The sequence below is a fragment of the Eublepharis macularius genome, chromosome 12 (assembly GCF_028583425.1).
Source record: "Eublepharis macularius isolate TG4126 chromosome 12, MPM_Emac_v1.0, whole genome shotgun sequence".
Taxonomy (NCBI): domain Eukaryota; kingdom Metazoa; phylum Chordata; class Lepidosauria; order Squamata; family Eublepharidae; genus Eublepharis; species Eublepharis macularius.
Genome location: NC_072801.1, coordinates 74,511,069 through 74,523,928, shown reverse-complemented (window position 1 = coordinate 74,523,928; position 12,860 = coordinate 74,511,069). Strand labels below are relative to the sequence as shown.

At 42.7% G+C, this 12,860-nt stretch overlaps 1 protein-coding gene across 1 annotated transcript; it reads left to right on the top strand.

Moving 5' to 3' along the window:
* Positions 1-5,038: 5,038 nt before the first annotated feature.
* Positions 5,039-12,565, top strand: LOC129339926 (vomeronasal type-2 receptor 26-like). Its single transcript, XM_054994493.1, has 3 exons — positions 5,039-5,329; positions 9,992-10,118; positions 11,664-12,565. The coding sequence occupies exons 1-3, from the start codon at positions 5,039-5,041 to the stop codon at positions 12,563-12,565; spliced, it is 1,320 nt and encodes a 439-aa protein (XP_054850468.1).
* Positions 12,566-12,860: the final 295 nt, after the last annotated feature.

The following is a 12,860-nucleotide window of genomic DNA, read 5'->3' as shown; positions in this document are numbered from 1 at the left end:
GATGATGGGAATTGTTGTGACCCAAATCCTGGCCTAGGTTACTTACCGACCACCACCACCCTGCTATTTGCAATGGAAGCTCTAGCTGTCTCTGGCAGGCATAATTCAACCAAAAATTAATCTCGGAGCCTCAAAAGTGGTTGTCGCTTCAGGATGATCATGTCTGGCACTGTGACTCCCATAATCATACTGAAGCAAACTGGACAATTTTAAAGACCCTAGCTCTGTTTTTAGGTGAGTTGTTCCTGCCACTGACAACTGTAGCCTCCTCTGCAAATGGAAGGGAGGGCTTCAGCATATAACTACTGCCAGGATCTTCTGATTCCCTTCATTTTTGGCTCTGCAGTTCCCATCATCATCTTGAAAGTGATGGACTATTTTAAACCCTCTAGCTTATTTTTGTGATGCGCCTCCCAGTGACAACCATAGCTTCCAATGCCAGAAGCACGGTGGCTGGGCATTTCTGGAAAATATGCAGGCCAGAATGTTCTGATTCCCTTTATGTTTGGCACTTCGAGCTCTATTTTCTGAGAAGTTATACATGTCACAGAAGATGGATGGACAGGAGGATAAACAGGTAAATGGAAGGATCATTTTATTATTATAGACTAGAGCATATAATGCCACTAACAACTAGAGATGGGCACAAACTAGAAAAAAACGAACCATGCTGTTCATGGTTTGTCAAATTTCATGAACCACGAACTTTCACAAACCTGCCCCTGGTTCGAGAACTAGCTCGTTTGGTTCGTGAAAACGTCACATCCGGGTCAGAAAATTGTCACTTGTGGGTCAGCAGAAGGTCACTTCTGGGCCAGCAGAAGGTCACTTCAAGGTCAGCAGGAGGTCTGCAGGAAGTCCATCCCCTGCTGCCTAGGAAACTGATTGATTGGTACCAGACTGTCTGCAGTCATGAACCAAAAACTGAACCAAATGAACCAGCCTAAAGTTCATGGTGGTTTGTCAGAAATGGGATCTGACGAACTTCCGTTTGCGAACCATGAACCGGCCTGGTTCGTGCTTAATTTTGGTTCGTGTTTTGGTTCATGCCCATCTCTACCAACAACCTTGACGCTCACTGTACTTGCAATATTTAAAGGTACTTGGAATACTGAAGGAGTAGCTTTGCCTCCTGTCCATAGTGCTGCAGCGATACCAGAAGTAACAGCAAGAGTGATTGTCCCTTTTTGCAAACTCTAGCCCAAATTTGGTTTATGTTAGACCCCACTATTGTCCCCAAAGAGAAAACAAAATGGCTTTCATTTTTCTCCCTCACTCCATTTTATACTCACAACAACCCTGTGAGATAGGACTGGCTGAGAGGGTGTGCAACTGGCCCAAAGTCATTTGGCCATCTTCTGCAGCAGAGTGGGGGTTCAAGCAGAATCTCCTTGATCCTATACCGCACCTCACAGAACTTCTGCCAGGTGGAATCTACAGCCCTGGCCTTGCAAGACCAATGGTCCTACTCTTGGGAATATATCTTCATGTATTCAAGGAACCAATGAAACTATTGCTTTCATTAAAAGGTAATGAGACCCTCATTAAGCCTTTTTGGGCAATAATTTGGGAACCTTTCCTTCTCTATTTCCTTCTCTGCCAAATGATCATTGGGTTGCCTGCAAAAGTAGAAGTTTCCAATACACTCTGCTGCCTTGGCTAGGATTTTTAAAAACAGGATCCATGTTTTGAATTGGGCTGAAATGCTTTGCTGACTGCTCGGTAAGTCTAAACCAGGGCAAAGGGCTCTTTCAGTCCCTTCAGTTGCCATGTGTGAACAGCCAGAGAAGCTTTGGCAGAATCTGACCAATTATTGCTAGTTGCTCTTCCTTGCTTGTCTCCTGCCTTTACTGAATGAGTGGGCTAGGCAAGAAGAGCAACTGCTTTTTGGTTAAACATTATGAAGAACTTCCTGACACTTAGAGCTGTCCCTCAGTAGAACCAGCTTCCTCGGGAGGTGGTTGTTCTCCTTTTTTGGAGGTTTTTAAGCAGAGGCTAGATGGCCATCTGTCAGCAATGCTGATTCTAGGCAGATCATAAGAGGGAAGGCAGGAAGGGTTACATCAGTTCTTGTGGAACCTTCATACCTGCCCAGGGTAATGCCAATCACCACCTTGGGGTCAGGAAGCAATTTTCCCCAGGCTAGTTTGGCCAGGGATCCTGGTAGGGTTTTGCCATCTTCTGGGCATGGAGCAGGGGTCACTGGGGGTGTGGGGAAGGTAGTTTTGAATTTCCTGCATTGTGCCGGGGGTTGAACTAGATGACCCTGGAGGACCCTTCCAACTCTATGATTCTATGATTACTCTGTACCCTTCCCATTCTCGTTCTGTGAGAACGAAATGCCCTTTGCAATGGCTTTTGCTTATGCAAGAGGAAGTGGCTCAAGTATATAACTCCACAACTTATTTTTTTTGCCTGATAAGGAAGGTCACATGATTGAAAGAATTAATAATCAATACATTAGTCAACCAGCCCTCAGTACTACACTGCTGTCTCAACAGTCAAAAGAGTTTCTTCCCTTGATAATAAGGGGCCTGAACAGTGAACTGTCTATTAGGAAAGATGCTTGGAGACATATTGAACAGCTATGGACAATCTAGATAAAAAATAGTTGAATAAAAAGGACTGCAGTCCTAAGCATGCTGGTAAAGAAAATGTTTCCATTGAATTCTACTGAACTTAATTCTGAGTAAACATACTTAGGAATGCACACCACAAAAGGAAATACGACATTGTGCATCTGCTTATCAAATTAAGGCCTTCTTCTTCAGCTCTGTCTTGTTGGTGTTAGCCCACCATAGACGTCCGAAAGCCAGAGGCAACGTCGAGCCACTTAAGAGCAAAGGAGAATATCACAGTCAGATGTGGAAGAAGAAAACATGTCTGCTGCTAGCGTGCTACCTACAGCCCATAATTATTTCTCACTGGAATTGTCCAAATTACTGTTATTTATCAATCGGGCAAAAGTGGCAGCGGCATTTCATGAAGTGCAAAAACAACAAAGAAGCAGATTTAGTAGTGATTATTACTACAACTCCCACGTGCAACTCAGTGCTGGAGGAAGACTCTGTCAGGTGGATCTCTGACATTTTGCCACTCTCCAGTGGAGCTCAATTGAGACAGCTTGATGCTATCTATCGAGAAAGGAAGGGATGGATCCAAAGACAAGGGGTGCTGTCCACATCTTGCAGCTACTGATATTGTTGCTGCTTCTGCCCTGCATTGCCTGCAAAGTAGATTTGATGGAGTGCACCATAAAGGAGATTCCTATTCCACATGAATGGTACCAGCCAGGAGACCTTCTCATTGGTGGCATAGCTTCTCAGTTCAACAACGAAGTATATGAACTACACTTCGACAAATATATTTCTCATGAGATGTTTGAAGTCACAGAGTAAATAATTTATATATTTCTGATGCTTCTTGTGATCCCAGATTCTTATAATAGTTGTCAGAGTTATCAAATAATCTGTAGGATTGATTCACTACAGTATCCAGATGTACATTTTCAGTTATTCTCTGAATCTTATTAATCCTCTCTATTTGCAGTATGTACAGACTTTCTTCTCCCACAGTGAGGGCCAAGCTACAAGTGACACATGACACTTGAACAGCAAGTGGATTGAGTGGAGCACAAGTGAACAGGGAGAAATACACTTGCCGTTCAAGTGTCATTCGTCACTTGTAGCTCGGCTCTGAGAGTGTTATATATTTTGCTGAACGGGGAGCAAGTAGAGAGACGGAATGTTGAAGCAATATCAAAAGCACCAAAGTTGAAATTAAAAATGTTCTCAAACAGTTGGTAGCTGCTGTGCATGTTTCCCAGTGATGCAAATGGATCAACTGGAAACAAAAATTAGCTCAAGAAGACTAGACTTGTTGTACATCATGCAAAGAAAATGTGTCTAGGCTAGATATACACTTGCCCTTGGGATTCATTGTGAAGGTTGGCTATGGAAATACAAATAGGCATCATTGGCATATTGCATGTCAACCCCCCCTCCCCCCATTAATAGAAGATCTCACTGTTGTGTCACTGATGTTATACACAGGATAAATCTCAAGCTGTTGACCTTGCATGTCCAGCAAAACTACTAAAACACCATACCATTCACCCCACTTTTATTCCTTAATGGTTCTACAAGATCCAATGACCCTGATACCACAGAATGGAGTGAGATCATGTTTTTTTTTTTTTAAGGATGGATTGAACTTATTCATTTAGCATTAGAGATCACCCACCTAAGGTACCAACTGCTATCTCTGTATTAAAGCCAGGAATGAGGCCAAACTGAAATGGGTTCAGAGGTGTCTTTATGTTTTTCTGCATGCATTTTTAGAAAATGTGTACTAACAGCAGGATGTGAACCCAGTAGCACCTTATAGACCAACAAGATTTTCAGGGTATAAGATTTTGAGATCCAAAGCTCCTTTCTTCATGTAAGTATTTGAAGAAGGGAGCTTTGACTCTCAAAGGTTTATACCAACAGAAGTGGTTGGGCTATGAATCAGCACTCTGCTGGTTCAAATCCCACTACTGTCACGAACTCAGTAGGCTGCCTTGGGTAAGCCATTCCTCTCCAACCCAGCTCCGCAATTGTATTCTCTGAATAATATTAACATTGTTCACTGCTCTGAGTGGCCATAAATCTGTCCAGAAGAGTGGTATTTAAGAACACTGCTGTTGTTACTGCTGCTGCTTTTCTTTTTATGATGAGATGACGGTGATGCCTTTTTTTCAGTATGGCATGATATTTTGAACACCCAGATCCTAAAGAAAATATTGTTGAGGTACTAACAGAAGGTTTTTTCAACAGCCAAGGAAAGATGTCATCATTATTTGTACACCACAAGTAGCTTTCTAAAGCATAACTAGGATGTTTTGTGCTGAAGAGAGGGAAATAGTTTGTTTTACTTCTGAAAAATGAACAACATGAAAGTGTATCCTTATAATGAAATAATTAACTTTGAAACAGAATATATTTTAAAAAGTCATTAAATGAGTTGGTGCCAAAGAGCATTTCTTTTTTTCTGAAGTATGGCAACCAAGTTTTACCAGCACCTCCTGGCCTTGGCTTTTGCTGTAGACGAGATCAACAGGAATCCCAAGATTTTACCCAACGTCACTCTCGGGTTCCACATCTACGATACCTACAATGATGAGAAGATGACCTACCGTACCACTTTGGATCTGCTCTATAAATTGCATAGATATTTTCCCAACTATGAATGTGACACCCCCAAAAACCTAATGGCCATCGTAGGTGGACTTGTTTCTGATTCATCCTTCCACATGGCTGATCTTCTAAGTCTCTACAAGATTCCACAGGTAGGCTGTGTGTGTAGATGAAAGACAGGTTTAGAAATACATTTGCTTTTCTTACTGGAAGTTGATCAGAAGGACAGAGAAATTTAGCTGAGAGAAAAATAAAATTGTGTCTTGTGCAAAAAGAAATAAAGTGAAATGGAAACTTGATCCAAACTGGCAAATGTGGCAGTGGTGGACAGAGTCCTCCACTTCAAGGTCTTTTTACTACTTTCAATGTCTTTTTACTAGAATTTTTTGCATTACAATGCACCATATTCCCATGCTTAAAGAATATTCAGCCATAAACAGCCACATTTAATAATGCATTTCAAACATATCTCTTTGTTTCCTTCTAGCTCACATATGGGTCATTCTCCCCTTTGGACAGGGACAACTCAAATCCCCCTTCCTTTTACTGCATGGTTCCCAATGAAACCCATCAGTATGTAGGGATTATCCAGTTACTTCAGCATTTTGGATGGAGATGGGTCACACTCTTTGCTGTAAGCGATGACAGTGGAGAACATTTCCTGCAGGAAATGGAGCAATTGCTTTCAAAGAATGGAATTTGTGTGGCCTTCACAGCACTGATTGTAAACCAAGGCCGTTGGAAGACAATAGGGAATGCTATGAATGTATTTTTGGATGTTTATACCGCTTTAACAGATAGCAAAGTCAATATAATTATCCTCTATGGAGAATCTAGGACCATTATTTCTCTGACCACATTCCTCTATCTTGGCGATCATGCATTACTGGAAAATATTTCGTTTAGCAGGGTCTGGATTATGACAGCCCAGGTTGATTTTGTATTAACAGGCCTTCAAAGGGCCTTTGGTCTTGAATTCTTCCAGGGCACAGTCTTCTTCTCAAGTCACTCACAAGAGCTTACAGCATTCCAGAAATTTCTTAGAAATGTAAAACCGAATTGGACACAAAGAGATGGATTTCTCAAGGATTTCTGGGAGCAAGCATTTGATTGCTCACTTCCAAGCTCCTGGGAAACATCTATGGTTGAGGGCACATGTACTGGAGAGGAGAAGATGGAGAGTCTTCCTGGGCCTCTGTTTGAAATGCACATGACTGGTCCTAGCTACAGCATCTATAATGCTGTCTATGCCATAGCACATGCTCTGAATGCTTTATACCTATTCCGCTCCAACCATAAATCAATTATGGGTGGTGGCAAAAGAGATGGCCTGCATGATATCCAGCCTTGGCAGGTAATTGTCTTCCAAAAGAAATGTTTGTGTTATCATAAACACGTTAAGTACAAAGTGAGACTATCTCTAACATGGTTATTTAAATTATCATGTTGTACACATTTGTGTTTGACAGAATTGATGGATTCTCATTTCATGTGCACCACAATGAGTGTTGTTCAATAGAGTAGCATTTTAGATATAGAGTGGATGTTTTGAGAGATAACCATTGATTCCTCTTATTCCTCTTCTTTTTCAAAAGTAGGATTCCTCTTTCATTTATCTTTGATGTCTTTTTGAATTTTTGTTATACCTTTATGTACCCTTTGATAACGTCAGATTTTGAAGGGGGGTTGGGGGAACTAAGATTGCGACAAAAACGCAGTCCTCCTTTGCACCAGGGCCAGTTCCTTAAGAATCGGCCCAAAACATAATGTGACATTGTGGCAGATCACGGAGGTGTGGGGAGGGGGTTGTAAAAAGGTAAGTACTGTACCCTACCCTCTCAATCTCCTGGCAACCCTTGGATACAGGAAAAAGTGACGTACCCCCACAAATTCTTGCCGGATCCCTACCACACAAGTGGGCCCAGTTCAGCCAGCTCCACCCAACTGTGCTATAGGGGAAAAGTGGGGGGGGTGAAGACTGGGGGCTAGACAAAGAGAGTGAGAAGGACAGGAGGAAAGAGGAATAGTGGGACAGGCTACAGGGGTGGTAGAAAAGGGGAAAAGGATATGATGGAGGAGGGGGAAGTGAGATGTCCCCCACAATTCCTTCCAGTTTTTGGGGGGAGCAGGGACTATCAATTTTGGGGTGCTGGAGTTGATGTGATTTTATTGGTTTTATTGTGCAAATGTATTTATATTTGTATTCACTGTTTTATCCTTGTTGTGAATTGCCCTGAGCCCGCTTGCAGGGAGGGTGGGCTAAAAGTTGAATAAATAAATAAATAAATACTTGTACATTGTGATTTTCCTATTTTAATAACAAACCATGTGGAATATCTTTTTAACTGTCATCCAGCCATGACACATTCTATATGTTTTCTCTTTGTGGTGCCTTCATTAATAATAACAACAGCAATATTAATAATATATTATATTAATATAATAATGCATTGCTGTTATTTTTGTTATTGTTGTTATTATCTAAACAGTTGTATGCTGCCTTTGTCCCCAAAGTAGGGTCCCCAAGGCATTGAACATCAAAAACACTAAAAACAATTAAAAACAAACGTTTAAAACAATTTAAATTTAAAATGATATTTCATAGATACATACACACAACATGGAGGAGGGCCAACAACAGCTCCTGGGGGGTATGCTAAGCAAAAAAAAAAAAGTCTTCACCCCTGGTGGAAGACAGCAGTAGAGGAGGACAGACAAATACTCCTGGGGAGGCAGTTAACAACAACGACAACAACAACAGCATACAATTTATATACTGCTGTTCAGGGCAACTTAATTCCCACTTTGAGCAGTTTACAAAGTGTGTTATTATCCTCACAACAATCACCCTGTGAGGTTGGTGGGGCTGAGAACTCCAACTGCGACTAGCCAAAGGTCACCCAGCTGTCTTCAAGAGGAAGAGTGGGGGAGTCAAACCTGGGTCTCCAGATTAGAGTTCTGCCTCTCTTAACTACTACACCAAAGTGGCTCTCACACCAAACTGGTTCCAGTGTTTTGGTGCCACAACCGAGGAGGCCCTTTCTCGAGTTGCCACAAATCTAGCCTTTCCTGCTGGGGGCACCTGAAGTAGGGTCTCTGAAGATGACCAGGCTGGATAGACAGGTTCATATGGAAGAAGGTGGTCCTTAATGATGGGAGTGATTTTTACATAGGGAAACAAAATGCAATTTTAAACATTTAAAACTACCGACTGCCTGAACAGGAAAACTAGCTTGGTATTCACTCTATCTAACCTTTAGCCACAGCAGGGGTTTGAACAGAATCTCCTACCAAAGATCTCAACATGATAGAACTGAATTGGGGTAGCCCCTGGATCACTTTATTCTGCTACAGAGTCAATGCTCATCTCCTGTCTCAACAACAGAAAGGTATTTTGGAGACCTGAAATACAGAAATTGTCTAGGTGTCTGTGGCTTTATAGGCCTGATCTTTTCCAGGATCCAGCAACAATCTGGGAGTATCAGACAGAAGTTTGGACAACAAAAATTATATATATGCACTAATGCCTGACCTACACTTGCTTATACTTGTAGCATTTAAAAAAAACACCCTTCATGGTACTTTTTTCTCACATTGGAAAATATCTACTGTGTTTAAATGAAATAACAAAGGATCAGCAAAGAAAGCTGTTTGTAAATCTAAGAATAATTCTTTGTGATACTCTTTCATTGTTTATCTCTAGCTCCACCCATTTCTCCAACACATTTCATTTAACAACTCAGCAGGAGAAACAGTGTCTTTCAATGAGAATAATGAACTGGGAGGTGGATTTGATGTTATGAACTTGGTCACGTTCCCAAACATGTCCTATGGTAGAGTGAAAATTGGAAAAGTGGATCCTGAGGCTTTGGAAGGAAAAGAACTGATCTTTGATGAGGACAGAATTATGTGGCACAGACGATTTAACCAGGTGTGTATTCTGTGATGTTCTCTGCTACTGGGCTGGGTGATTCAAGGTAGGAGAATTTCCTTTTCTACAAACCAGGGCCGTTTCCAGATGGCTTACCTGCACTCGGAACGGCGCACCATGTTGCGGAGAAAATGCGAAATATCACGTTTTCTTGCACAAGTTTTGCACGACATCGCACAAAACTCGCGCAAAACTCGCACGAGAAAACGCGATATTTTGCATTTTTCCCGCAACGTGGCGCATCGTTCCGGGTGCAGGTAAGCCATCTGGAAACGGCCCAGGTCTCTTATCAGGGACAATTGATTATGATACTAATTCAGGGCTACCTTTCACCTACAAAAGGCATGCAGCTATGAAGTATCTCCATTCTTAACTCTTTGAAAATAATTATATACGATCTCTGTATGCACGCACTGTGTTATTTTTCATATATTTATTAAAATATGGTAGGTCGATGAGAGAATCAGATCAATTTCTGCCAGGGGTGTAACATCCAAGCTGAGCTTAATGCTGTTTCCATTCCAGTTAGCAGATACTTAAAACATGGCATGGCTGGGGGTGCAAGTCCTTTGGTGCCAGCTCTTGGCCAGTGGGTAGAAGTAATCCAGGACCATCTCAGGAGTTTGTGCTATGTACTTGTTTCTTCTGATGGGTTAAATTATGTCTTTTTTTGTTGTTGTTGCTGTTTAAGTGTAAGCTACTTTGGGTCTCCCCTTAGGAAATGCCTAGAGAAATAAACACAGATTTCTTTTATGGGATGAACCACTGGGCTGAGTTGTCAACCTCGCTTTCAAAAACCATCCGCCGGAAATAACATCTGCCATGATCAGTAAGGCAGTAAGTAACATCTTCCACTGTAAACTCCTTTTCATGCTTTGGATAGGTGGTGCCTCTTTCACAGTGCAATGAGTACTGCCACCCTGGTTATCATAAGACAAAGACAGAAGGGGAGAAATTTTGCTGCTATGATTGTGCTGTATGTCCAGAAGGGAAGATTGCAAACCAGAAAGGTAGGTGATGTAATCCACCACATTTTTTTTAAAGTGTACAAGTTAATTCTCATGAGCATTCACGAAACTGATGAGGCTGTGCACAAGCCAACAGTTTTGTCATCCCATAACAACAACTACAACAACAACATTCAATTTATATACTGCCCTTCAGGTCAACTTAATGCCCACTCAGAGTGGTTTACAAAGTATGTTGCTATTATCCTCACAACAATCATTCTTTGAGGTGGGTGGGCTGAGAGAGCTCCGAGAAGCTGTGGCTGACCGAAGTTAACCCGGCAGACTTCAAGCGGAGGAGTGGTGAATCAAACCCGGCTCTCCAGATTAGAGTCCTGCCGCTCTTAACCACTACACCAGACTAGCTCTGACCAGTTTATTAAATAAATGTAACCTATAACACCACTTTACATTCTGAGTGGAAAACAATAAAATCCCACTCAAAAATTAGGGGGAATTTCTCCACAGGGCAAACATCTGGGGAATTCAGTGCTTTCTAGAACAGAAAGAAATTTTGTCAACTTTTCCAGTTTCGAGTGTGGGTTTTCCCTGCTTAGGACAGAACTACAGTCATCTGTTTTTCTGACCCTATAGAAATATTGGCTGGGATAGGAAGAAATAATGGAAGTATTAATTTCAGTAAATGACAAAAAAGCCATAAAATAAAGAAACAAATGGGAACACTAGCAATGAAAACTGGTGAAAAAACATTTGCAGGCTCAGTGCTAATGGGGGAGAAGCAGCAGCAAGGCAAGGTGACAGAACACACCAAACAACCTTGATGGAGTTGAAAAAGGCCACAGCCTTGTTGATTTACAGCTCATGGAGCACCACATATGGGATAGATCCCAGCATCAGCTGACTTGCCTGCCAATCAATGAGCTCAAGAAAGACCCCACAGACCACCTGCTGAGGAGGGGGGGGGAACCATGAGATGACAGTGGGATACCACGTGGCTGCTTACTGCTGTGTGGATCCCCTGCCATCTGGGAAGGAGGATGTCCCAACAGCTCCTGAGCTGGGCATGCACCTGTCATACCTTACTCCCCAGACCCCTTAAGCAGATCCCCATAATAGGGAAACAGAGCTTGCAGGCCGTATCCCCCCCCATGGATCCGTGCCCAATGCCCAAGCCACCTGTCCCTCAAGTTGTGACAAAATGAAAGCAAGTACAACCGCCACCAACATGCATCCCCACACCACGCCACAATAACTCCCATAGTCCCAGAGCCATGCACTGCAAACACATTCCATACGATAAAGTCCAAGGAAGGGCAGGGGGAATCTGGTCATGATGAGCCAAGTGCGGAGGGGCAGGGCCAGCCTGTCTAGATAAGCTCTGGCAGTGGAGCTGAGAGGAAATTGTGCCTCTCAAGTCCATTGCCTTTTCCCCACCTCCATTGCTCCAGCCAGCCAGCTCTGATTGGTTGGACTGGGGATTTGAATTGGGGCCACGTAGGCCATTGGGAGCCTCTCTAACTCCAACAAGCATGGACATCACCACGCACTTCGCTCTCCTCACCCTGTGGTCTTTCTCTCTCTCTCAAGATATGGAGGACTGTATCAAATGCTCAGAAGATAAATATCCAAGTAAGGACCAAGATCAATGTATTCTCAAGACAGTCAGCTTTTTGACTTATGCTGAACCCTTAGGGGTCAGTTTAGTTTCAGCTGCAGTTTCTTTTTCTCTAATCACTCTGTTGGTGCTGGGAATTTTTATTAAGCACAGAGATACCCCCATCGTCAAAGCCAACAACCGCAATATTACCTATGCTCTCCTTATGTGTCTCCTGCTCTGCTTCTGTTCTTCTATGCTCTTCCTGGGACAACCTAAAAAGGTGACCTGTTTCCTCCAACAGTCTACTTTTGGCATCGTCTTCTCCGTAGCTATTTCTTGTGTGTTGGCCAAAACTATCACTGTGGCTACAGCTTTCATGGCCAAGAAACCAGGATCCCGCATGAGGAAATGGGTGGGGAAAAGACTGAGCAACTCCATTATCCTTGTTTGCTCTCTTCTGCAAGCAGGCATATGTACATTGTGGCTGGGAACGTCTCCACCTTTCCCAGATTTCAACATGCAATCTCTGAATAGAGAGATTATAGCAGAATGTAATGAAGGGTCTGCCATCATGTTTTATGTTGTCCTGGGCTACTTGGGACTTCTCTCTCTCATCAGCTTAATTGTGGCTTTCCTAGCCAGGAAGTTGCCAGACACTTTTAATGAAGCCAAGTTCATCACCTTCAGCATGCTGGTCTTTTGCAGTGTTTGGGTATCTTTTGTTCCAACTTACCTGAGCACCAAAGGGAAATACATGGTGGCCGTGGAGATCTTCTCTATCTTGGCCTCCAGTGCTGGCTTACTGTGCTGTATCTTTTGCCCCAAGTGCTACATTATTGTTCTGAGGCCTCAGTTGAACAAAAGAGAACTGTTAACACGGAGAAAGAATTAATGGCGAGTAGAAATTTTCCTGAGTTCTGTCTACCACCCAATGCCTGCTCGCTTAGTCAAAGAGGCATTGATAGACTGCATCTAGGAACTTCCGCTGTTTCCAGATTTTGACATGCAGTCACTGAACAGATATACTGTAGCATGCTATAATAAATAAATGGGGAGCCCACAAGGACTTGCAGGGATCAATTGACCCCCCCGCCCCCCGTATTCCCATCCCCACCCTATTCCCTGCTTCTTTCCTACTGTTAGCCTTCATATCCTCTCTGCTTTCCATGCTTCTTTCTCTTCTTCCC